The sequence below is a fragment of the Lepidochelys kempii genome, chromosome 12 (genome assembly GCF_965140285.1).
Source record: "Lepidochelys kempii isolate rLepKem1 chromosome 12, rLepKem1.hap1, whole genome shotgun sequence".
Lineage (NCBI taxonomy): Eukaryota > Metazoa > Chordata > Testudines > Cheloniidae > Lepidochelys > Lepidochelys kempii.
This window is the reverse complement of record NC_136391.1, coordinates 5,502,310-5,528,705: the sequence shown is the minus strand read 5'-3', so window position 1 is coordinate 5,528,705 and position 26,396 is coordinate 5,502,310. Positions and strand designations below refer to the sequence as shown.

The 26,396-nt window shown below is 48.2% G+C and overlaps 1 protein-coding gene across 2 annotated transcripts in view; it reads right to left on the bottom strand.

Annotated features, from left to right (window-relative positions):
• Positions 1–3,958: 3,958 nt before the first annotated feature.
• The window catches only part of PSKH1 (protein serine kinase H1), a 77,436-nt gene continuing 54,998 nt past the window's right edge, over positions 3,959–26,396 (bottom strand). The window contains exon 3 of one of the 2 annotated variants that reach the window (XM_073307252.2): positions 3,959–11,780. In XM_073307252.2, coding sequence (XP_073163353.1) covers positions 11,463–11,780 — 318 coding nt within the window. In that variant the 3' untranslated portion in view covers positions 3,959–11,462. The remainder of the gene's footprint in view (positions 11,781–26,396) is intronic. The other variant, XR_012154452.2, reaches the window with a different exon arrangement.

The following is a 26,396-nucleotide window of genomic DNA, read 5'->3' as shown; positions in this document are numbered from 1 at the left end:
GCCCACTGCCCAGGATGGGATGGGGGCTCAGTGTGGGGCAGTCGCTTTGGCAGGTGTTCATCTGCAGGCCCAGCCGGGTGCAGCAGAGCACCAAAGTGGGGGTGCATGGGCAGAGCTGGCTGAAGGACATGGGCCCTGGGCCATGCTCTGAGGCTTAAACTCCATCCCCACGCCCTTGGGGCAGCCTGTCTACACAGACCTTCTGGCCCCACCTCTGAACCCCAAGCCTCTAGGCTCCTTTCCGGTACCAGCCGCCCTTGCCGCAGCTCTGCTGAGCTACTGCCTGGCTTGTGAGCCACCCTCACCCCTCTGCTCACAGCGGGTGCAAGTGGGGGGCCCAGGGCAGGAAGGTCACTGTGCCGGGTAGAGTCCCAGGCAGAGCCCAGCCCAGCTCCAGGCAGCTCAGCCCATATGGACCTGCTGGAGAAAGAGGGAAAGGGCGAGATAAAACAGGAGTTCGGGATCCCACTAGGCTGCCACGTACAGACAGCCAGCCACAGGGACATCGGCTCAGTATGGGCAAATAGAGCCCCCAGCCCTGCCCCTCTGTCAGCTCCGCTGTGCCCCTGGTGCAGTGCCACTTGTTGCCACCAAGGGGCTGCCTTACAGCCCCAGGAGGCTGGTTCTCCATGGGCCCCTGGTTCCTGCAGTCCATGGGCTTCTCCAGTCCCACCTGGCAGGGGGCTGCTGGGCACCACAGGAGAATGCTCTGAGCCTGGGGTGGATGCTCTGAGCCTACAGGGCTGTGGGTGTTTGGGGGGCTTGTGGGAGTGCGTGCAGGTCAGGGGGGGGACTCAGAGGAATTAGGCAGGACGTGAGGGGGTGGGGAGGATTGAGCCAAGTGGAGGCTGGGCAGACTAGGGGGAGAGGTCAGGACTAGGTGGAAGCACAAAGGGGCAACAGTCCTCTCCCATCCTGCCCCTAGGGCTGCCCGGGGACCCTGTTCCCACGCAGGAGGGGGAGGGAAATGGGTGCCCACTTCTCCCCCCCCATGACACCCCTTACCCAGCTCCCCACTTACAACGATACCCACCTGCAGGGGAGGCAGCACTGGCTGCTTGCAGCCCCCCAGTTCTCTGAGCACCAGGCATGTGACAGTCACCAGCAGAGCCCAACCTGGTGTCACTGGCACCAAATCACAGGTCTCTGCCCTGAACAAAACCAGAACTGGGGCCCGTCCCTAAGCACCTGCCCCTGCAGCCGGCTCAGTGGGACCACAGCCAGCCCCTAGGGAAACCCTGGTCACACACCCCAGGGCAGGGCATTTACACACCACTCCCTGCCCCCCACCACACCAGGGCATTTACACAGCACCCCCTACTCTCCCCATACACACACCCAGGCCAGGGTATTTACACAGCAGCTCCCCCCCCCACCACACACACACACCTGGGCCAGGTATTTACACAGCACTGCCCCCTCGACACCCCCCAGGCCAGGGCATTTACCCACCCCTACACACACACACCCCAAGCAGCATTTGCTAAACGTAACCATTTTCAAACCACCAGGCCCAGAAAACTCACATCCAAGAGGCTTGAAGGAACCACTGAGCCAGCTGGGGGACATGCCAGAGGACCAACAGCCTGCTAACATAGTTCCCACATTTAATAGAGATGACTCAGGGCACTACAGACGGGTCAGCCTGATGTCAGTCCCAGGTAAACTAATGAATCGGCTAATTCAGGACCCGACTTTCAGCCTCTGGCTCTTTGTTGATATGGCAGCCAGCTGGCCTGGGTCCCCAGAAGATAGGTCTGTCCAACAAATCTGTGATCATTGCTTGACAAGATTGCAGGGCTGGTTGATAAAAGGAACTGTGCTGATACTGTATACTTGGTTTCCTCCAAGGCATCTGGCTTAGTACCACGTGACACTGGCAGACCAAGTGCCAGCTCACTTGGTCTGAGGCCTCACTGACCACTGACAAATGCACAGCTGGAACCCCATCTAGCTCAACTGTGTGAAGTTAGAACAGACAGTTATAACCACGTGGGTAGTCTTTATGAAATGCTAGTAGGATGCTGCATGTATTAATCCTACTTATCCTATCTGTAGCCCGTGTTATCAGGCAAGGTTGAAAAGTTTGCTCCATAACTATAAAAATGTTTCCTAAGCCCGTGAATGGCCCACAGTCAGGGGAGAAGCCCAGATGTGAACACTCATTCACCACAAGAGGTGTCACCTCCCCCCCAACACAAGGTCTATAGCCATCAGACAAGCCATTGTGCACAAAAGACTTTGCTGACTGCTTCCCCCACAGCCTGGAAGAAGGGATGTGTCTTCATGCTGGGGGGAAGACAATAAAAAAGGAGAATTTACTATTCCTATTCTGCTTGAATGCTGAGGGGCAAGGGTTTTTAAGCATAAGTGAGGAGTCCCCAGCTGCTTTGCCTGGGTTAGCCCTAGAGGATGTACAGAGTCTGCTCATTAGAGTCTCTTACCACTGGCATCGGTGCATTTATTTATACCAGAGCCAGGACCCAGCTCCCAGCATCCTGGGGTGGGGCAGGGCAGGGTGTCCCCGCTTGGGGCGGGGGTGCCAGGACTTCCCCGCTGGGCAACAAGAGAGCAGAGCAGAGGAGCTTGGGAAGATCCTTGCCCTGCAGGCTAGTAGCTACACATTGGGCTCCCTGCTGGAAATGGAAACATCAGGCCAGAGCAAGATGTCTACTTGTGTTTAGCAGAGCTATCGAGTGAGAGGGGTGGGAGTACAGGATCGGGGCCAGCCTGGGAGATGAACAAAGGGCTGCAGCTATCTCACAACATCTTCATTGCAAAACCCATAAGCTTCCAGCTTGTCATGGACCAGACAAGGCAGCCAAGTGCCTGTCTGCAAAAAACAGCAGGGAAGCGTTGGGGGCCACCGCAGGGAGCAAGCTTTGGACTGGTTCCTTTAGCATCTTCGGAGTGTGGAGAATCAGGCGAGAGAGCTATCCAGCAGGACCTAGGGGCAGGAACTGATCCTATGAGACATCCCTGGGAAAGGCAGCTAACGGCTCTGAGGCAATCCCAGCAAGCAGCAATGGCCGACACACAGGTACTAATGGAGAGCACTGGAGGCAGGGGTTTGCAAAGGCCTGTGTGGTGGAGGGCTGCGTAGGCAGTTGCACCGGTCCAGGGCTAGGGCTGTGCTGCAGCTCCACCTGGAATGGGGGTTCACACCTGGGCCCCCTTTACCAGAGGAGCGACAATGGAGGGAGCTTGCCGAAGAGCAGCCGCCCTGAGCGGGGGCTGGCAAAATGACAGATGAGGAGAGACAAAGAGCTCAGGGCAGAGGTGAACCTGCTACCAACTCAGGGTGTCTGCCCTTCGGCCTCCTTGTCAGTCAGGGTGACACAGGAGCAATAGGATCAAAGCAAGAAGGGGAGCTACATCTATTGCAGAAAGCCCTCTCCTAGGCAGCTCCGGCTGGCGGGGGAGAGTGCCCCACGGGAAGGGCAGAAGATTAAGCCAAGACTTTGTGCTACTGGCTAGGGCTGCTCGCGGACAGCAGGTTATCTATTGGCAATAATGGTGAGCACCCAAAGATCTGCTGTGCATTTCCGCAAACACACAATCTTAGGTCCTGCCCAGACAGCATGAAGAGCACGTTGAAGGAGACCCAACTCCCAGTGGGTTTCAGTGAGAGATGCGTGCTTAACTCCCTTTGAGACCTTTGAAGATCTCACCTCCGTAGGCCTTCCCTCCGCTGCCAAGTGCTTGCAGATCCTTGGCTGAAGACAGCCTGCAGAAATGGCAACCACTATTATTTTAATGGGGACAATGCAACGTTTCCTTAAGGGAAGAAGCAAGATCTCCTCGTAAAGGGTCCCCGACTCACTACCGCACCTGGTGTGTTTGGGAGAGGAGTGGAGCGCAAGTAGGCATCACTCAGCCCCAGATACATTCAGCAACTGTAACCCCATAAAAGCCCCCTCCTTTGGGTGTCCGTCAGAGAGCAGGCCCCAGCCAGGGAACGAGGACAAAAGGTTTACTGGATACACCGGATACATTTACACATTTAACAGACTGGATACACAAAATAAATAATTCTATACACTCATTTTAACATTACAGGGTAAGTACCATGGATCAGATCTCACTCTACAAGAGACTCCTTAGTGTACAAAAGGAATCAAAGGCAAATCACAGAACCGGATATTTCTCAAGACAAACAGCGCATCCTTTTGAGAGGAGATAAAGTGGGACATGATGCGAATACCTTCAGCAGCTCCTACACGGCCAGGGACGACCTGGCAACAAAACTGGAGCCAGCACGTCAAGACCTCCTGTCCTGAGGGCTTCCAAGAGGCATCTTTGTGTCATGAAAGGTAACAGAAAGGATCACAGCATCTTCATGTGTGCTCATGGCAGGTGCTCTGCCTACCAGGTACCTACATTTGGCCCAGATTTCTTCCACAGTCGAAAAGCAACCACAGTGCAAAGTTCTCAGAGCAGCAGCCAGCAGCTCGTCTGGTACCGAGGAGAGAATCTACAGTATATTGTGCATAGGAGGACAGAGGGAAATGCAGATGGAGAAGGGAATATCGTCAGGCAGGCAGTGGCCTCTCCTTCCAGGCACTGTTCACCAAGGGAATGGTCAGAGCGGCAAGGGACAAAGCTGTGCTCTGGGCATGCAGCACCACCAGAGAACACCCTTCCTATTGCACGTCTTTGGCAATGCCCCTGCTCAGTAATACACACGTCTGACGCACAGGCACATGCCCCTGTAGCGTTAAAGGGCTGCACAGTTATCTAGGCTTTCTGGGGGTGGAGATGAATAGTCTGAACAAAGCAGCAGAAGCCTCGTGATAGGGAGAGCATCAACATAGTCCACACAAAGCCTGGTATGAGGCATCAAACAGCACAGGCACTTAGTGATAGTTTTTCAAGAGATACAGGAGATTTGGAAACTGCAAGGGCATGTGTGACACACACACACAGATGCCCACTAGGCACATGCAACAGCCCTTTCAGTGTGCAGTAAGGAGCAGCTTTCTGCAATGCTTTCCAAGTGTTTGATTCTCTAGGAAGCCACTGTTGGCTCCCATCTCTTCTAGTCACACACTATTAAGGATTTTTAATATTACTGCAAATCAGATGAATGTGAGCTATAAATCAAAAGTCAGAGTTTGCAGGAGGACGTCATGTAAGATGTGACATGGCCTCGGCAGGGCTGCATTACCCACACACCATGCAGACTGGGTTGGGTGGTTGGTTTGCATAAGGGACAAGAGGGATTATATTCTGACACGAAACGATCTCCTTCCTACCAGACAGGTCCTGGATAAAGAGAAGGCAGGTAGTGAGGAGAGATGATCTATGGGCCTGAGCTGTGACCCCAGAGACAGGGATGCTCCTGTTCTGGGTGGGCACTTTGGTAGCAATATAAGAATTGTTACTGATCCTGGCCCTTCCCATCCTACTGTAAACATTAATGAGGGCAGCATGCCCCTAGGAGAGTCCATGTACTCCCCTGAATGGGCTTGGCTGGTTCTTCAAGATGTTGGACCAGATCCTCCAGGTCTGTTACTGTGCTGCTCAGACATCACATAATGACTGTACTTTGGTCAGAGGCTGGCAGCAGGCAATTCCTCTTGTGCAGCGTACCCTCTGCTAGCATGAAACTGGCAGAGGTGACATAGCATCTTCCCATGCCAGCTGCTCCCCCTTCATGGCAGAGCAGAGCTCTGTCCACCTCTCCTCCCCTGGCATGAGCAGGCCACAGGGGACAATCTGCCCCTATAGCTGTATCTTTGCATCTACGGCAAAATACTGCAGTCAACAGGGCAGCTTTAATGGGACTAGCCAAAGAGCTGGCTCCACCAAGCTGCCACTCCAGAAGGAAGGAGCCGCGCTTGGGGACTTGAAGCCCTTTTCAATAATCAGTAGGTGATGTGGGGTCTCTTTAGTGAGCCCAGAGCCGCAGAAACAATAAATCCAACATGGCTCCATGGTTTTTATGCCCAAGTGCCCCATTGGGTGCACACTGTTAGCCTAGGTTCTGACGAAGGCCTCAGAGAGAGACAGAGCCCGCTGTCCTGCCCAGATCAGCCACAATCATTTTGGGGGCCACATGAGGACATTAAAAACTCTCATTTTTTACTGTAAGTGCTGGGTCACTAGAGAAGAGCATGTCCGTGTGCCCAGCCTCAGTCTCCCCACAGCCCTAATACAGTATGTCAGGCATCAGCATTTCAACCAAATATGTCCACATGGCAGAGTCCAGAATGTGGGACAAGGAGCAGGATGGAGGAGGAGGAAGGAAGAAGCAATGGAAAGTTACCAGAGAAGACATTAGAAGAACTAGACCACCCAGCCCAAAGGGGTTAGAATGTCTGCAGGCTGATTATTCCCAAACCTGTTGCAGGAACTTCATTGCAGCTGGTTTCCAAGTCACCACCCAAAGCAGCACGTCAGCACTCCCTAGCTGATCTCACCTACTTCTTAAACCTGTAAAGCTCGTGGGAGCAGAGGCCATGCCTTCATCTGTGTTTGCATAGCTCCAAATACAATGGGGCCCTGAACCTGACAGGGGCTACTGGGTTGTACTACAATCTGAATATTATGTAAGATATCACCATTATTTTGGAATACTTCATGAAGCAGCACTGACCTCTTCCCCATCAGCTTGGCATTTAGCCGTCTGGCGTTGCATTGGGAGGGATCAGGAGTAGACTAATCAAGGCTGCGTCCATGACCATTTTGGCTAATAGCCATTTTTTAACCCTGTTATAATTTTGGCCTTCACAAGTAATTCTTCGAGTAATTTTGCATCATCTGCAAATTTTACCTCCTCCCTATTCACCCCCTTTCCCATATCATTTGTGAATGTGTTGAACAGCGAGGGTCCCACTACAGATCCCTGGGGGACACAGCTCTTTACCTCTCTCTAGTGTGAAAACTGACTATTTATTCCAACACTTTTGTTTCCCATTTTTTAACCATGAGAGGACCTTCCCTCTTACGCCATGACTGCATAGTTTGCTTAAGAACCTTTGGTGAGGGACCTTGTCAAAGGCTTTCGGAAAGTCCATCTCCAATACATTCATAAGTTGGATCCAAAGTAGCATCCTCCGTTTGCAGCCCACCTACTGTTCTCCTTGGAAGCCCTTTGTTATTTCCACTAATGCTCCAAAATATGCAGGATCCAATGGACAGCATTCTGCGAAGCCAGATCCACCTCCTGCGAAAGAGCAAGCAAGCTGAAACTCCTCGTCAGAGTGAAGAGACCATTTCACACAGTATTGCTAAGTTCCAATAGACAGACACAAGTATTTCCCTTCACTCCTTAAAGGAGCATTTCCCTGGGAATAGGGTGGAAAGCAGCAATTTGAGAGCTGGTCCCAGGAGGACAATATACTAGGTCACCAAGTGATTGCTTCCAGTCTCAGCCCATTTACTCTCTACTTTCTCCTCACATCCCATGAGATTTCTGCAACAAGGCAGAACCAGTTGAATGCTGGTGTGTTCATTAGTAGGCAATGGAAGACTGAACATCTGTCCTATTCAGCCAGCTTCCTGCCTTTGTCCACGTGAACATTTATTTGCACTCGTATGTGGCAAGTGGCTGCTCTTCAGACCTATACCCATAACCACATGAGGAGAAGGTAACTTGTCATTCCCTAGGCACTACTCTCCTGCTTACAGGAGGAGCAAACAATGTCATGTGACTTAGGTGACCAATCACACACCAAGGATAATGAATAGCAAAGCAGCCAAAGTGAAGTTTTCAAACAACCTGCTGGCTAAAATTCGTTCCCATGAGCAGTTTGCTGAGCAGTCACAAAGAGCACAATTGTAAAAATCAATGATTTGGTAACAGAAGGGACAAATTCATCCGATTGTCCATGTGTACGAATAATCCAGCCACTTCTACCCACAGGGAAGAGAGCATGGTTGGGCAGAAAAACCTTTTCAGGTACAAAATGCAAATGAAACATTCACAAGCTAATGTTCTCCTGGTACAGGTGGAAAGAGGGAGTCAAGGAGCTCGCTGCCCTTCTACCCCTCCATTAGCCCCTCAAATAACCAGCCAGCTACCTTCACTATTTGTGTGACTCCACAAACCTAGCACCCTATGACAGCAAACACTGGGCCATACACGGATAGAGGGAAAGGCTGGGGCAGCTATCAGAGATGTCAAGTAGCATAACTGTAACGATTCTGCTCAGACATCTGAGGAGAGCCCAGTGGCAGACAGAAATACTCCTAACTGGAATTCAGACGCTAGTGTATCACAATTTCTGTGCCAACGGTTCAAGCACACATGGCCAAGAATCGTTCCCCTGCCTCACCAGTCCAATATGCTGCTCTGCTATGGACGACGTCCGGTCAGGGGACGGAAAACTGGGCATTACAATCTGGGCAGTTTCGCCAAAGGAATAAAAAGGGAGGTGCATTCATATTAAAGACAAGAATTATTCAATGGCTCTGACAGCTCTGTCTGATCTGATTGAGAGCACGCCCCCTACAACCTCACCAAGTCCCCTGCATACCAAACACAGAGATGCCTCACTCGTAACTATAAGAAAACAAAACGCAAAGAGATCTCTCTCTGCAAGATGATATACTGCAATTTGCCACTAGGTGTCACCCTAACTTCAGTCATATTTCACTGTCAAATGCAGGGAGAGGGACATTTTCACTTACTGAGCAGGAGATTTCTCTCTGGGTACAGTGTGTCCCAGAGAGCTCCCAGACAAGTGAGATGCAGACCTCACCCAGGGCACAGATACACAATCACTGCGTTATTTCTGAGATTATTCAATACTGGAGCAAGTGTCCCAAACTCACACTAGGCCAAAACTCCAGAACCCTAGTTAAGAGGGAAAAAAGGGAGACAGATAAAATGCATGCAGGCAGATTGTGGGAGAATGGGGGCAGTGTTTAACCTGTGAAATCCACAAATGAGGCATTTCCAAAGGGAGACACTCCCGAGTCTCAGGTCAGGTGGAGAGAGTCGAGATGCTGGCGTGAAACAGACGAAGGCAGGGAGTCCAGAGAGCATGCACGGCAGAATTCCAGCGCAGCTGGTGGAGGGCATGTGCACAGCGGACGAACTGGCCTCATTAGCAGAATTATCTGTGACTGCAGCACATTTCCAAAGACAGCCCAGCCCAAGCACTTTTGTAACCTGCGCTCAGCTAGTGGGATTCCTGCCACTAGCCTCTGCTGAGGTGGGAGGTTCCAAGAGGAGCTTGGATTCCCCCTCCCTCCAGGAAACCTCCACTGTCCCCTCTTTGCTTACATATGGCTACTGTCTGGTCGTAAGTGTGTTAGAACTAAGAGGGGGCGAACCACCCAACTGAAACCAAGAGGTGAAAGGCCAACACGATGATCTGCACTGCTCCTGTTGTGTGTGCCCAAGTGTACTCAGAGGTTTCCCATGGAAGAGACCAGGTTGCATCGGTGAGAACTGGAGCTCTGCTTGCAAGAAGGCCAGAAGGAGTGTGGAATCAGCCTGTCTCTCTTTAGAGAGACACTAATCAAACCAATGAGAGGCCAGTTGGTATCAGGATCGCAGCCTGCATCACAGATGCAAGGCCTAGGTCACGCCATCATGCAGTGTCACACACACACACACCTGAAAGCAAGACAGACCTTGTGAGCCTCACGCTGAGTCACCAAGAACTGGCTTTGTCCAGAGCTGATACGACCTCTATAAAGGAATTTTGTTTCCCATATTAGGCCCTACATCTGCCACAAGTGACGTCACACAGGACCTTTCTGGATGATGTATCCCATGATAACTCAATTGCCAAGGAAATGGGCTCTATGGCTGCAGCGTTCTGAAGAGTAATGGCTGCCAGCCTGGAGGGAAGACTCTCCTGGGTGAGACAGATGTTCCCGCAGGTTCTGTCCCAGTCAGGAACTGAGACGGGGAGGGAACGCATTGGATTAGACCAGAACTCAGCACGTGGCAATCTGGCCTTTTCTGCAGCTTCATTTATCCTACACAAGGGAGGAGAAAGACTTTGGAAAGGCTTGTGGGTAAGGCAGTGGTCTGGGACTCTGGAGATCAGGGTTTTAGCACCTCCTACCATAGGGAATGACACACCCTGCACAAGGTCATGGCAGAGATGACTCTGCCTTAAGTCCAAAGAGGAAAATAAGGAGCCGAGTGACCCCTGACGGAGAAGGGAGCGTCTGGAGCAGTGCTTCCTGAGGCCTGGCACGTGTAACCAGGGCTGATGCTCCAGGTTGAGTATCTGGTAGGAAAGGCTCCCATCCCAGTGTTAACAAGGTGTTTCCGTGGTGACATGACTGCCCCCATCCCACTCTCTTGTGCACACCATAGCCTGCCCTGAAGCTATCCCAAAGGCAGGCCTGGGGTGCCAAGCAGGCCAGGCGCTGGCAGAATCAGTGTGCGTGGCCGAATGGGAGGCAGTGGGTAATGGCTGGGGCAGTCACAGTTTTGGCCTGGTAACGGGGCACAGTTGGAACCATCCGTCTGTCGGGTCCATGGTGCAACACGAGGGTGAGAATCCAAAACCTTAAACCCAGCAGCAAGAAGGAACGCCAGCTTGCCTCTGAGGACGCCCAGATCAGAGGGGCCCCTGCCAGCACCAACCTCTGCTTCCATTTGTCCTCGTGCTTTTTGCCTCAAAATATGTCCAAAGTGGCCTCTCCAGACACCTCCGCACCCTCCCTTTGTGCCTGCCTCAGCTGGCTCACAAGCCTTACGCTTCCCGAGACAGAGGAGATCTTGAGTTCTAGTGCAGGGGTGGGGGCCAGGGCTAGCCACGGGGTTTGCTTTACAAAAGACGTTTTTAAGAAGTGTCCTGCGACGTGTCTTGCTCCTGCAGGATTCTCATCCTCTCTGCTCCCCACAGTTAGGAACCTGCAGTCAGGGCAAAGGGGAACTGTGACTGCAGACGATCTGCACTCCAGGGCGCCGATATCGCAATCAATCCTTAACCAGCATGAGTAACCTGTGACGCTGTAACAGTCACCGGGGCCTTTGGGGGAAACCTCTCTGCTTCATGCTCCTCACTGAGTCACAGCAATTCCAACCCTAGCTGTGCGTGTGACTCCCACCAGCATCAATGGAAAGGCATCATGGAGTCCAATATAAATACTGTCCAAGCATGTATAGGGACTTAACATTCTGGAATCAATAAATAACTAAAGGCAGCCAAACTCCTGGGCTGGGGAGGGAGCTTTTCTCTTTGTGGCTCCCTAATCTGCTGACTACTTGAGGCCCTGAACTTTGACCTTCACTCTGGACCTGAATGAGCACAAGGAAGGCTTTCACTGCTCCACTTCCTGCACCAGGCTCCGAGACGCAGCCCACCCAAGTGAGGAGTGCCCGTTGTGGGGGGCTGGGGTGCAAAGGTTCCATGTCCCACGAGCTTCGTGCACATGTAGGCTCACTCCTGCAGGAGGAGCCTGGGTGCTCCCCGCCGAGTGGGAACGTTGCACACCTACACCAGAGGAAGTGCTCCTGGGAAGACAGCTGGCGGTTTCCTGTTGAGTTCTCAGCCATTATATTGCTGCTGGTAGCGCAGGTTGAGCTCCCGCAGCTCCCGTTCCCGTACCCGCCGCGACTTATTGGATTTGGTGGAGCGGCTGGAGCGGGTGGACTGGGCCGATTTGGTGCTTTGGCAGCGAGAGGACGCCCTCTTGAGGAGGTTCTGAGAGATGGAGCGATGCAGGTTCTTCATGGATGAGGAGGCCGCCATGCTGACTACCCAGGGGTGCTTTAAGGCTTGAAGAGCTGTCATCCTGTCACTGGGATCCACTGTGAGCAGGCGATCAATGAAGTCCTTGGCCAGATTGGACACGCTGGGCCAGGGCTGAAAAATTAAAAGGAAATTATGAGAACACAATATTCCCCATGACTTTGTTAGACAAGCACCACCCCTCCCCGCCCAAGGAGGGCCAGCCATGCCCCTGAGTGCCGAGCACTGATTTATTTCACTTGTAGGCATCCCCAGGGCACTTCCCCTCACTCATCCATCCTCAAGTCCCAAAGTTATAACTAGTGCAGTGTCAGGACACAGAGCGTCAGAGGCTTCCGTCAGCCCCCACCAAATGACACTGCCGAACGGGCTACCGGGGTCCACTGCAGATCACCATTCCTCCTCCTCTTCTGGACTCTGAGCCCCAAAGACTGACAGCACCTGCCAGATCCTGAACTCTGTTCCCCTGCTCTGCAGGCCACTGGCCCTTACCAACACCACACATATTTGGGCCTGGTTCTCAGCTGGTGGGAATTGGTATGGCCCGAGTGGAGCTATGGCGGAGGATGCGACCCTTTGGCTTTACATTCCATGCTAGTGCTCTGGGCCGGGGCTACAATCCTCTCAGTATGTTGTTTTGGGGGGGCACAATTTCTTTAAAACTGACAAGAGTACATTTCAAACACCCCTGACCCTGCTGATCCCACCCCCCTGCCATGACAGCCATTTGCTCTGATGCGTCACACTTCAACAGAATCTCAGAAAAGCCTCCCACCATTCTGCATAGTCAGAGTCCCTGCTCCCCTGAAATTCATCTTCCCTACTTGACAGAGCCCACTAATTAAATGTTCGTCAGCAGGGTCAGCTGAATGGTTTGTTGTGAACAAAGGCTCCTGTGAATTTAGCCTTTTTCCTGCCCACTGGCAGTGTGTGATTTCTAGATATGTGTTCATTTTTCAGTTCTGGGAATAAATAATTTATTTGACCAAATTTCAGCCTATGAGCTGTTAATGAATAACCCACGGCAAGTATCTGCTTGAGTATTAGAAATGTGGAATTCACCATTCAAACCCTGTGACTAAAGCATGCACAATTGTTTCTGTTCCCTGATGACATGGCCTACCCTTTATACACCACTGTGCTTCCACATGAAATTCTTTTAGTTGCCACACAAACAGATTGTGTTTGCTGATTAAACCAGTATTGGCCACAGGCCCAAAACATGCGTCCGTGAACATAAAAAGGTACCACATGCGATTGTCTGTCAACGCATGTTCCCATAACTCACTCTGCTCTTCTCATCAGTCGCGTACCTAAGAAATCTCAGGATAGACTGACGTAAATCAAAACTGAGGGGGTATTAATACTGCCTATGTTTGCACGCTCGCTCTCACACGCAAACATACACACAGGCCCCCCCCGTGCAATGTAAGGCTGAGGCAGGTTACTCCCAATTTCTTATGAACCAATGATGTATTACTTATTGCCCTTGTCTTACTCTAGATTTTCAGATGTCACCGTCTAACATGACAATTACAAAATTAAAAATATTTGTTCATGTTTTTAAGAATAAACTTTTCTGATCTCACCCAAGGCACCCCAATCCCCGTCACACAAATCCCTGTTACTTTGAATAAATTACTCTGGTTTGAATGTGTGTGAATGACAACACCTTTCGGGTCACTCAGAGTGCCTTGTTTATTCAGATGCTGGACAGCTCCAGCAGGGAAATGACTCAACTCCCCACCCAAAGCTTTATTGCTGTGCCAAGGGCTGCTACGTGCCAGCACCCAATCACAAATGCATACTGGTGGCAAGACTGCACCTTTAGGCACAGCCCTGAAAAAAAGAGAAAAAAAAAAAAAAAAAAAAAAAAAGAGCAATTAGCCTGCCCTGCTCCAGAAGGGTTGCGACTTGGACACGCCCTCGCCAAGAGTCACAATCCCTCTCCAGTTCCCTGCCTCACCAGGAGCATTAGCCTGCCCTGTTCCAGAAGGGTTGTGACTTGGACACGCCCTCGCCAAGAGTCACAATCCCTCTCCAGCTCCCTGCCTCACCAGGAGCATCGCTCGTGACCAGGAGCTGTGCTCCACATCAGACTCAAACCTAAGACAAGGCAGGTCTTCAGCTGAGACCTAGTCTTACTCCCCTGCATGCATAAGACAGACAAGGCTCCAGGCCGTCTGTGATCTGAATACATGACCTGGGTTGACTATGTCTAAATGACAAAATAGGTCACTGGTTAACTCCAATTAGCCGACAAATCACATACACATTCCAAAGACTGTGTTCTCAAGTCAACAGCTGATGTTGTAAATATGAGGAATTTTTGTAACTAATTTTTGTAACTTAGGGGGGAAAAAAAATCCACAAAACATTGCAATTTGAAAGAAAAAGTGTATAACCCAGTAAATAATTCAATACCCCTCCCTTCCCAGGAACACATGAAAGTGCTGCCATGCAAGTTTACAGCAGCACAAACACATGCAGCTACTCTTGTTTGTAGTGCTTTACCCTGTGTATTTTTTTGTGCGTGACAAAATATGGTAGCACAAAACAGACAATTTTGAAAATTCCTTGTGTGCTAGAAGGTTAAGGGGACAGATGGTGGAGGAGGTAGGAAAAAATCTGAGCAGAAGTCATAGCAGAAATAAGGTGGAGGAGGCAGTGTAGCTGCCGAATGATATGGGATAAAACTGAGATCTGCGGATTCCATCAATGCGATGGCAGAGCTATGAAATCGTGTGTGTGTGTCTGTCTGTCTCTCTTCGCACCCCATGGCTTTTTGTCACTTTCATCACTGTAGTATTGTAAACACTCTATGTGATGAATAAATACCCAGCAGCATTCAAGAAACACCTGGCCAGATCCCTAGCATATGAGTAATGAAATGAGCTAGACAAGGATCTGGATACAGTCATCACAACTAGGCCAATGCACAGACATGCAACTATTTGGTGTCAATACGTATATTAAACAATAAAAGTAAATGTAAAGTGTAAAGACCTATATATCTGTCCTCTGCTTCTCTCTCTTTCCTTGTGCAGGAAAGAACCACCCAGCTATTTTAAACTGTGGAGTCCACATACCGTTCACAGTCCAACAGAATGCTCTTTCTTGTGCAACATGGCCAGAAAAAGTTTTTTAAATGTCCTGAAACTCCATAGGCCTGCTATCTATCTCTGCCAAAAGCAATCCTCTCTCCCTCGCATGAGAGATGTGAAGCCTTCAGATTATGGCTAACCTAAGTATTAGCTAATCAGAGAAACTAACAGAGATTTATAGAGAGGTTAAGGCCAGAAGAAATCACCAGAGGGCAAAGGATGATACCGCAGGGAGCTAGCCTGGAAGATTCAATTCCCTGCTCTGTCAAACTTCTTGTGTGAGATTGGGGAGGGTGCCTAGAATGTCATATGGCCCATCAGGAGCTGTTTTTAGCAAGCATCTCCAATGGTCAGAGACAGCGAGGTCTCTGAGTTATTATGCAGAATTCTTTCCCTAGTGTCTGGCTGGAGGGTTTCACCTACATGCTCAGGATACAATTGATCACCATATTTGGGGTCAGGAAGGAATTTTCACCCAGGTCAGATTGGCAGAGACCTTAGGGGTTTTAGGCCTTCCTCTGCAGCATGGGGCACGGGTCACTTGCCGGTTTGAACTAATGTAAATGGTGGATTCTCTGTAACTTGAAGTCTGTAAATCATGGTGTGAGGAAGTCAATAACGCAGCCAGTGGTTAGGGGTCTATTACGGGAGTCGGACGGTGAGGTTCTATGGCCTGCAATGTGCAGGAGGTCAGACTAGATGATCACAAGGGTCCCTTCTGGCCTTAAAGTCTATGAATTTAATGGATGTAAAGCCAATTGCACCTCAGGCCTCATCCCTGATTTGGTCTTCGTTTGCTCATCTGAAGCCACCAACTCTGGCTCCTGCCACCAGAAGAGGAGACAAAACTTCATTCTGCAACAGGCGCTCCCCCTCCAACCCTGCTTTTCAACCTCACCTGACACGGACCAGGGACTGCCTCCACCTGCGCCCGGAGCAGCCGTAGCTCCCGCCTGCAGCAGACAACGAGGAAGGCTTAGTTTTAGCATTAGCTGGGGAATGCACAAAGTAATATCCACGTCATAGTCCATAAACCATGACATTCTGGGGGTTTGTCCAGGAGCAAAACTGTTAAATAAAGCTATTTACTGTTCTTGTTCCATTTGGTCCTCAACTTAAGGACCTCTAGGCACTGTACAAGCACACAGAAGAGGCCCCATCAGCTTGCAATCTAGCTAGACAAGACAGACAAGGGTGGGAGAGAGGAAGGGTTCTTAGCCCCATTTTACCGATGGGAAATTAAGGCCCTGTCCACACACAGAAGTTGCACTAGTTCACCTACAATCAGTTTAAAAGCCAACCCAGTTAAACCAGTGCAAACTCAGCACAGGCATGATGGAGACAGCCATATGGCTGCCTTGCAAGGACCCCTCCCAAGCCTGGCGTAGGGGGCTCCAGCCTGCAAAGATTCCAGGCAGTTCTGCAGCCCGCTGGGCACTATGAGCTGTAACTTAGGCTCCCAGGAAACTCTCTAGTTCCCAGAGCAGCTCCGGATCAGGAAGGCACAAATTCTGTATGAAGAGGTTAAAAATACAGCTAGGGTTACTTAAAAATGGGGCAAATATATAAAGGAGAAAATTCTCTGATTCCTGAACTGTTGTGAAAGTGTATGTAATATCAGAGTCGTCTAAGACCAGATTAACAGATGGCTGATTATTTAGATGCTGCCGCCACTGATTCCATAGATCCAATTAAGATTTTCTTGACGGATAGCCTGGGAAGATTCCTTCCTTCCAGTCTCCCTTGCAAAAGGGGAGAATTTTTAAGCTTGTGTCATTTCTAAATGTAGGTCCCTGGTGAGATTCCAGCAAAGTTAAAATGGTAACCTTGTTAATGCTGGTTTATCACAAAGAATCTTCTGATGAGTATCCGGTACCTAATTCAGAGATGGGGGAAAAACCCATATCCAGAAATCCTTTTGTCAGACACAATAGTTCTGTGTAGAATCCAAGCTCAAGTTTTGGGAAATCATCAATCCAACTGACAAAATCTCTGAAACAAGAGGTTGAAGCTGTGGTTGCTGATGATCAATGGCTGGAAAGCATTATATTTAAAAAAAACCCCAAACAAACGAACTACGGTCATTCAAGAAACCATCTTGACCAGTGGCAGTGGAACAATTTGTATAGTGGGGGTGCTAAAAGCCATTAACAAAACTGTAAACCCTGTGTACGATGGAAACCACTTCAAGCCAGCACTCCTAGTTCTAGCATCCCTGGGTATTGAATGACTGCTATAAAGACCATTTATATTGTGAGCCAAAGAATATGGTCTTCATGATAAGAGAAATTTCCTTACATCAGTTGGACTCAAAATACCAAGAGATAATCATAGAAATGGTCGATTCATTTTACATTTAAAGATTTACCTATCACTCACAAAACTGAATCCACACTGAAATGGGAAGACACCTCGCATTTGCCTCTTGATATAGAAGCTCACAAGGTGAAAATTTTGGAGCAACTGAAAAATGCAGGTCCTCATGCAAGTGACTTTGAGTCCTTCATTGGGACAGTTATTTTCACATGGTAACCCCGATTTGTTCTCTCTTGAATTCTTATGGATGACCAAATGCATCCAGTACATTTATATGCTTTCCTTTCCTATTCCAAGATGGAGCATTTTTTCCTAGAACCTTTTGCCGTAAGAGTTGTACTCAGAGACAAACATACCATGCGCTTTTTTGTCGAAAATAGGTCCCGCATTGCAAACAACGTTGTGCTGGTGCTAGGGTCAGATATGTCTGACTCAACTTAATATCAAATGTTAATGGACATGGAGATGAAAATATACCCATCTTGTGGTCGTACCATTTCCCTGCAATGTTGGGGGAAGGGAGAGTTGGTTGGTTTAAAAAAAAAAAAAATCCCTCGTTATCTCTATCATCATTACCTATTTCAACGTCACTAGCAATTGTGATTCCTTATCATATATCTTGGGACAGCTCTTTTCCCTCTGGTGACCGGAGACCAAAAGTCGGGGAATCATATGACCTGTTTTGTTTGTTTCTCCTGGGGAATTTGTTCAAATTCACATAAAGTCTTTTGACCTTAGTCAACGCTGCCTGTTGCAGATATCACTGACAATAACAGGATCTTCTTCCTCTCTCTTAAATGTAGGCTTACAACCAACAAAGTTTATAGCCTCTGAAAATATTGCTCCCATCTTTTAAGAAAGCCACTATAGGTCATTGCAAATAAATCCATTGTGCTAGATCTTCAACAACCGTACCAGACTTAAATCTATAAAGTGAGGGAAATCAATCATTAGTTGTTACACTTCACATAAGACTGGAGGAAGAAGAGCAGGACTTGTGACACCTTAGAGACTAACAAATGTATTCCACTGAATGCATCCGATGAAGTGAGCTGTAGCTCACGAAAGCTTATGCTCAAATAAATTTTAGTCTCTAAGGTGCCACAAGTCCTCCTTTTCTTTTTGCAGATACAGACTAACACAGCTGCTACTCTGAAATAAGACTGGAGGGACTCTGGCTTCTTGTGCATACAAGTTGTTTGTTCAAGAAAACATCAGTCCAGTTTTGTTTTGATGCTCCTTCCATGCCCATGGCAAAGGTTAGCTAACTATTTTCTAAATCCCAATGTATTTTCACAAGGTGGCCTCAGCAAGGCTTCCTGATTGAAAACTTTCTTGTCCCACGCATTGGGATTCATGTGGACAGACATTAGCTAATTCCTCTTACCCCTCAGTGCTCGCCTTGTATCTTCCCCTGGCATTTTTATCACTTTCACAAACTCTGATGGAAAGTAGATAACAGAAGCCCATAAAAAGAATGTACAGCAGAGAAGAAGCAAGCCCCCAAGCCCAGAGTTAAGCACACAGGCACCTGGAGCTCACAGGTTGCCTGCCATATTCAAGCTGTCTCCTGACATCTGAAGACACATCCCTGGTCACCTGGCAGACAGATGTGCTCTGTTCCCTAAGACAAGAGTCCTGGAAATTATAGAAACACAGCCATCCTCCCTCCCTCCTGCTGGGAGGCTTTAAAGATAAGCCTCCTGCCCAACACCTGTTTGTCACATAGGTAAAATTCAAACATATATTCAAGATGTATTTGGGCAAATAAGGCTGGGGGCTGACATGTAGCAGCCGTTTGCATAGACATAAAGCTTCAGGTCATGCACTGAGTTGTTATTTCTCATGCAGGACTGTTAACAGTCACATGGACATGTCACCTGGGGTGACCAAAGAGATGTTCTGTCATTCAGACAGGTTCAAACCCCAATGACATATTCAAATTAAGAGGCATTTGCCCAATGCAGAATGGGCGAACTAGGGATGTGTCTCAGGAGAACATATTCAAAAAACAGGGACAAACATAAAATGGGTCATTTCATGTCACTTTAGAAGAGGACGTATCTGAACATGTACCATTTCACTGACGAAATCTGTAAACAACCTCACTCTTTGAATAAGGAACCGGGACTCAAAAGTAGCCAAGCTCATCCGCAACAGAAGAGCCTGTTTCACCAAGCCAGTTAAATTAAACTGAACAAAAACAAACTCCAAACAAAAGCGAATTGGATTTCTTATCCTTCCAATTATTCTACTTCCATCACTAACAGGGAGTATGGAGCACTCGTAATTAGAAATCTCTTCTGGTCAGCAAACACAAATCAGTTTATTGATCTGTTTATGCTACAGGAGGTTTTACTTGCTGTACTGTACATATCTTTGATTTTATTTAATTAAACTCCTTTCTTTAAAAAGAAATAAGAATATATACTGCCGAGGCCACAAGTGAGATGAGTTTAGTATTTTCGCAGGCCCTAGTCCCTGGAGAAGTTTGTTCATTAAGTTTGTTCATTTCATAAAAGTACCACACCAGCTGGCACGGTATCAGTATCTGGTCAAGGGAGACCCTGGAGTCTTGCAGGTCAGGACTGAGGTGCCATGGCAGAACTGTGGGGAAAACTTGCATAACACAATCTCATCACCATTCTGCCAGTCTCTGAACATTGCTATTAATCCTTCATTTCTGTGAACACGAAATTCAGCCAAAATCAAAGAAGTCTTCACACTACTCTTGTTGGATCATATTAAAGAAGTTCTGTATTAAAATCACAAATGAGTTTGATTCCCCATAGTTCAAATTCCAGGGTATTACTAATTAAGGGGTCTCTTGGTTTTTGGTACTGTTTCTCTCCCTCTATGTGTGAAACTTGCAAGCTGCTAATTGCGTTAGTACATTCTAAGACAGAGTCTGTTCTCAAAGCAATTCACACAGAGAGAGACTCAAAGCAATACCCTGTAACAACAGAAACAGCACCCAGAGACTCCCCGCCCTTTTGTTGTATTAACAATTGTGATTAAAATAGAGATAGAGGATGTATGCGGATGGATGCTTGGTGTGGATAATAACTGAATGATCAGGGAGGTGCCAGCCTAAGAATCCAGTGTCCGGCGGCTGAAGAAGGCGTCAAGTGGAAATAACCAGGGGACCCCCGGACGGCAGACTGGAATCCACCCAACAGCCTCAAGAATGGGAAAACCAAAGAACAAGATAACATCTAGCAGCACGGAGCCGTCAGGAATGTGCTATCTGCTGATTGATTCAGCAACAGCATGATGAAGCAATTCCCATAGACTGGCGTAAGAAGAAACTCCTATAAAAATGGACTCTAGAAAGTGAGAACTTTGGGGTCTGATTCTGCAAACCAACTTCTAGGAGCATCAGAAGAGCATCTGCCAAGGCCCTGCTCCCTCCTCATGTCCAGGCCACCTGGCCAGTGGCTTGGCATGAGCAACTCTAAGGCTGGTAACTATGATAACAACCTTACAGAACCTGTGTGTGTGTGTGTGTGTATGAATGAATGTGCGAATAAATATGAGATTGAATGGAATGTTATAGCTATAACTAACTGCTTACTATGATTCTTTCTGTATTCACAATAAATGTGGTATTTTGCCTTTTCCTCTTTAATAAGATCCTGCTGGTTTTTAATTTATTGGTATAACACTCTTACCACCCAAACCCTTCTCCCCCATCCCCCCAAAATTGAGTTCAGTGTATTATTTCTGCAGTTACAGATTTGCTGCACACGTTCACTCAGCTTCACTCTATTCTTTTGGTCCCCAAATTACAGCAGGACTTTTCACACTGTTCTGCAAAGAAAGCTAAAGAACCTCAGCAGAATCCAATGCTTGTTAGCAGCAACTCCCTAAGCGTGAGCAGCTATTCCACTGCCCTCTGCCCGGGCAAGGCGCTAGGGACCTCATTTCACATGGCCTCCAGCCTTGCTCATGAGACAGACACAGGATACAGACCAGGTTCAGAGTGGAAAACTATCGCTGCTAAGGCTGAAAGACGGAAAGTCAGTGGGAAGGAAATGCCTGTACCTGCCAAAAGTCCCCGTCTATTCTGCAGGGAGAAAATGACTCTGCTGCTCTCTTGCAGCAGCCATGCTGTCTTGAACCATGCATCAAGGTGGCAATGCCATACAATAGATCACTAAATCACAGCATGACAAAGGAAGGAGTTAAAGTCTACCTCAGCACAATACTTCCCCTGCAGTAGAGACCTGGACTTGGGCTCGCAGGGCTTGCGCCATTGGGCTCAAAATAGTGTAGTGTAGATGTTCCTGATTGGGCTGGAACCTGTCCTCCGAGACCTCCCCCCTCACTGGGTTTCAGAGCTCAGGCTCCAGCCCAAGCAGGAAAGTCTACACTGCAATTTTTAGCCCTGCCGTGCGAGACCCACCAGCCCAAGCCAGTTGACCTGGGCTCTGAGAGTCGCTGCAGCTGGGTTGTTTTTTTGTTTTTTGGTTTTTTTTTGTAGCATAGATGTTCCTTTAGAGCCCTCCCAGCTGTAACTAGCGCTAATTAAGCCTCTTTGCCTGGCTGGTGTCTATACCATTCACATATGAATCACCTCCACAAAGCACATCTTCCAAGGAAAGCAGAGCAAGGTTAGAAACTGCTCCATAACGCAAAATCACCCCTCATGCAATTCCATTCATTAAGACATGTAATCATGAGAAGCCACAAACCAACACAACCTGAACCCCTTCAAAGAAGAGTGTGGCATCTAGCTCTTCGTTCTCCAGTCACAATAAGCTCCAGGGTTTTAGTAGGGTGCAAAGAAACACCATTCAGAAGAAAGTCCAAAGAGTGAGAAACGCTGCCCCACTAATCAGGGAGTCTGAGCTGCTCACAAAGGAATAGCACTGGATTACAGATGGATAGCTAGAGTGTCTGCAACAAGTAAAGGACGTGGGTGCTAGCCAAAGCCCTAAAATACAAACACATAACACCCGCTGAACAGCAGAATCCTTGGGAACTGAGCAAGCCACCTATTATCAGCTGAAGATTCAGGACCAAGAATTAAGGTGGAAACAGGTCTAATCTTTCCTCTTATAAATTGAGCTGCCTATTTTTGGGGAGCACACAAGTGCAACTCCTCACTGAGAGCGGGTTGCTGCCCATCCTCTGTCAGAGCATGGCAGGACCCTGTGTATGTACTCTGCAATTCTGCACCCAAGGAATTCACAACAGAATCCACCCCTTGACACAGAACTGTGCTTCAGAGTCCAATCTTCCATTAAAATGTATCTATGTTTTTAGCCATTTGGGTTCTTCTTTGCAAACCCTAGAAGCATGGGCTGAATGTAATCAATGCAGTGTTGTCTTCCTCAATCTGGAGACAGCCTGAAACAGCAGATCTTAGAGAAGTGCAAACTACTCCACTCATCTCAGTGGGGATATGGAGGGAGCAGGGATGTTTGTGCTATGGAAGGAGAGATAGCAGATTAGGCTCACTGTATATAAGGGGGTCCAGCAAGTTCATCTCTACTCTTCCCAACTCCAGCACAACGGAGCCTGTGCTCCAGGGCAGGGGAGCCTGTTGAGTGCTGATCTCTGACCTGTGCCCGCCAGGCCAGGCCTGGCTCTCAGAGCAGAAGAGTCTATCCAAGCTGCACAGCGTTAACAGACACTGGAGAGCCCCTGGCCCTGGAACTCAGAACGTCTCAACCCCAGGAAGCTTGGCCACCTCTCCCCAGCTGAGCTGAGCTCTGTCACATGGGCCATCTTCTCACAGCTTCCGAACTGCAGAAGGCAAAACTGTGGTTTCAGTCCCACTGGAAACAAAGAGCCAAGAAGTGGCCACCATGACGAGAGGCAGCCTCGTTTTCACATGGCAAGTAAAATACCGAAGTGTACCATAGTTCAGCTGAATCAGACTCCCAGTTGGAGGAAGAGGGAGAGGGTCTCATCAAAATACCCATTAGCCTATGGGATGGTGCACAGTGCTGGGAGGTCAGATTTCACCTATTCCACTCACTGCTATTTATATTAGCATGCACTTCAGAGCCCTTATACAGAAAGCATGAATGGCATCAAACCAGCCATATGTTAGGAAACAGAATCTGAAAACGGATCAGATCGTGAAAAACTCCTTAACATTTCATTTTAAAATGCATTTTAACTCAAATTAACAGATTTAGATGAAAATCCACAGAAAATTCAGTATTTACAATTTTTATTCTTTCAATATTTATATGCCGTAAATGTTAGGAAGCTACACTATATTGTTTATACAAAACAAAGAAGTGAGAAACCAGATCCAGGCTTAATGTAAAGGCAGGATCATGCCTCTATAGTAACAGTGAACGCCTGCAGGGTGGCTATTTTTCTGCTCTAGCCACAGAAATAGATGAACGAAACATGGTCGTCGTGGCTCATCGTGGCTTCTTTTGTCCATTCTTGTGAAAAGATGGCCAAGTTTCTTGTGTGCAGTAAATCATGTACGTTTTTGCAGGTGCACACACACATGCCAGCTTCCCCCGTTTTAGATTATAGCAATAAGCCAGGCCAGTGTCAGCACTTCTCAGGTGCATTACCTTGTGTTTTCAATCTCCAGAGAGCTCCTCAATAGACACTAATGCACACTCTGGCCTGGCTTACTGCTCTTCCACTGTGGAATGTCAGTCTACATTTCATTCACTCAAAAAGGCTTTTTAAAACCAGGTCAGAGGCTGAGGAGGGTTTTATTCAATGTATCCTTCCATTGTGAAAACAAAAGAGCAGGAAAGAGATTTTAAATCCCTTTTAAAATGTTCAGAATAGATTTGTATCTCATTTTCAGATTCAGAGCATCTTCAGAGTCCATCTCCTCCCACAAGCCTAGCTGTAATTATCTTGTGTCCTGTAGTTCATGGAACACTACAAACCTGGCCGCGTTCGGGGGATATACCCCTCCACCTCACCATGCCCTTGCACCATCCCAAATTCAAGCCAATCCTTTATTTCCAACAGTTAGTGCCGATCACATCACTCAAAGAGAAAATGCTCAAGTTTATTTTTTCCCTGGCTTCAACAGCAACCTTCTTTCAATCCAAACTGAAGCCAGATACTTTCACAGGTGTAAAATAAAATTTTGATCTGCATTAACACAATCACAGGTCACTTTATGTAGGTATTCATTTGCCACTTATCACCACAATGCCCGACTCCTCCCACAAAATTCAACATACCAAAGAGAGCTGCTGTGGGAGGCCCTGGTCATGGAGGGAGAGGAGCTCACAAGTAGCTAGGGTCAATCCCCTGGAGGGCTTTAAATACCAGGGCAGAGACCTTGCACATTACTTTATATTCAGCGCAGAGAGCAGTGCACTGGTGTGATGTGTTTGGGGTGACCATGTTGCGATAAAGATTGGCTGCTGCATTTTGTGCCATTGGTTGCTGTATTTTCTACCACTTTGCTCAGCTCAGCAGCAAAACTAAGATGGTCAGTGTCTAGTCCACGTCACTCTCACCCACTAGTCTAGCACTAAATTATTGTGGGTGGGCTCCTAACATTACAGGAGAAGCTTTACATCCAGCAACCAAACCGAAAACTTCCAAGACAGTTTTTTAAAACATTTCTATTATATCCAGGTTTGGAAAACATTTTTAACTATCGCCACATCTGGAGCCTAGATTACTTCATGGTGCCATCCCTTCATTTTTTTTAACCCAGATTTAGGATGCCACTAAGCTCATGTTTTACATTCAATTCCAGCTACCCCGTACCCATTCAAATAGCAAAGGGGACAGACATGGTTCTTCACGCAGTAGTGAGGGGCACTCCATCATACTCCCCTGGCTTTACTACTAGTAACGCAGACGAATTGCACCTTACAATGCCTGTTTGGACACTCATTATTTGAATCCTAAGCTGCCTCAGGATGAGACTTGGCACTTGGGATAAAGAAATAACCACACAGAAAATGTGATTTCATTTAGTTTGGCATCATCCAGGCCAAAGATACAATACACAAAAAGGGGAGTAGGGAAGTTTTAAACTGCAGTTTGTGCTCTGAAAAGTGACTCTAATATTGGCCCCACCAGGATCCACGACCCAGAAAGTCCAGATCAAATGTGTTCTAATTACAAGTGAGACAAGGACCCCCCACCCCTTTTTTTTAAAAAAATAAGTGACAGCCCTGCAAATTCAGCCTGGGGTCTGAGACTCACACTGGGCTCGTGTCCATATTCTGCCCTCAGGTGCACTTCTGCCACTCCTTTATCTTCCAGAGGATTTCAGAGGTATACAGTCAATGTGAACAGTTCAATACATTAACAATTCTATCAGCACGTGAGCCATTCTACAATCCAGCTCACCGTATCTGCACTAACTCACTAACATGAATAAAGAGCAGTAAATATTTTTGCACAGAAATGAACAGATCCAGCAGACATACGTCTTGCAAGAGGGGGCCCGCAGATCTGCTGGATGTGAATGCCCATTTTACAGTTACTTTTCAAAGGAAAATTGCATTTTAACTTTAAAATTAAAATATGTTTGGCAGTTGATCTATAGATGACATGCATGTCGGGGGGAGGGATAGCTCAGTGGTTTGAGCATTGGCCTGCTAAACCCAGGGTTGTGAGTTCAATCCTTGAGGGGGCCATTTAGGGATCTGGGGCAAAAATTGGGGATTGGTCCTGCTTTGAGCAGGGGGTTGGACTAGATGACCTCCTGAGGTCCCTTCCAACCCTGATATTCTATGATTCTATGATTTTCAAAATAAACAAATAAAAAATGTTCCCTACTCCACACTCTCTAGTGAGCCTGGACCCTGTAAAATCATGCCAGGGCCGAAGTCACTTTATTAGGCCTCAAATCACTGCACCAAAGAAACAGCAGAAAGAAAATAACTTTTCACGTTTGAATTGTTTTCAAAGTTTCATTTTTGCTGCTCCGTCCCTGCCACCCTGCTCTGCCAATGCACTTCAACCCTGCCCTATAGCACCCTTGCTGTCCCGGCCCTGCCACCCTGCTTTGCCAATGCACTTCAACCCTGCCCCACAGCACCCCTACTGCCCCAGTCCTGCCACCCTGCTCTGCCAGTGCACTTCAACCCTGCCCTATAGAACCCTTGCTGTCCCAGCCCTGCCACCCTGCTTTGCCAATGCACTTCAACCCTGCCCCACAGCACCCCTACTGCCCCAGTCCTGCCACCCTGCTCTGCCAATGCACTTCAACCCTGCCCCACAGCACCCCGGCTATTTCCCTCTGGACTCCTGCTCAGCTCTGACAATGCATCATTATCCTGACTCACAGACGCCCCCCCCCCCCCCCCACTATTCCAGGCCCCTTCCCGTCTCTGCCAATGCCACTCAA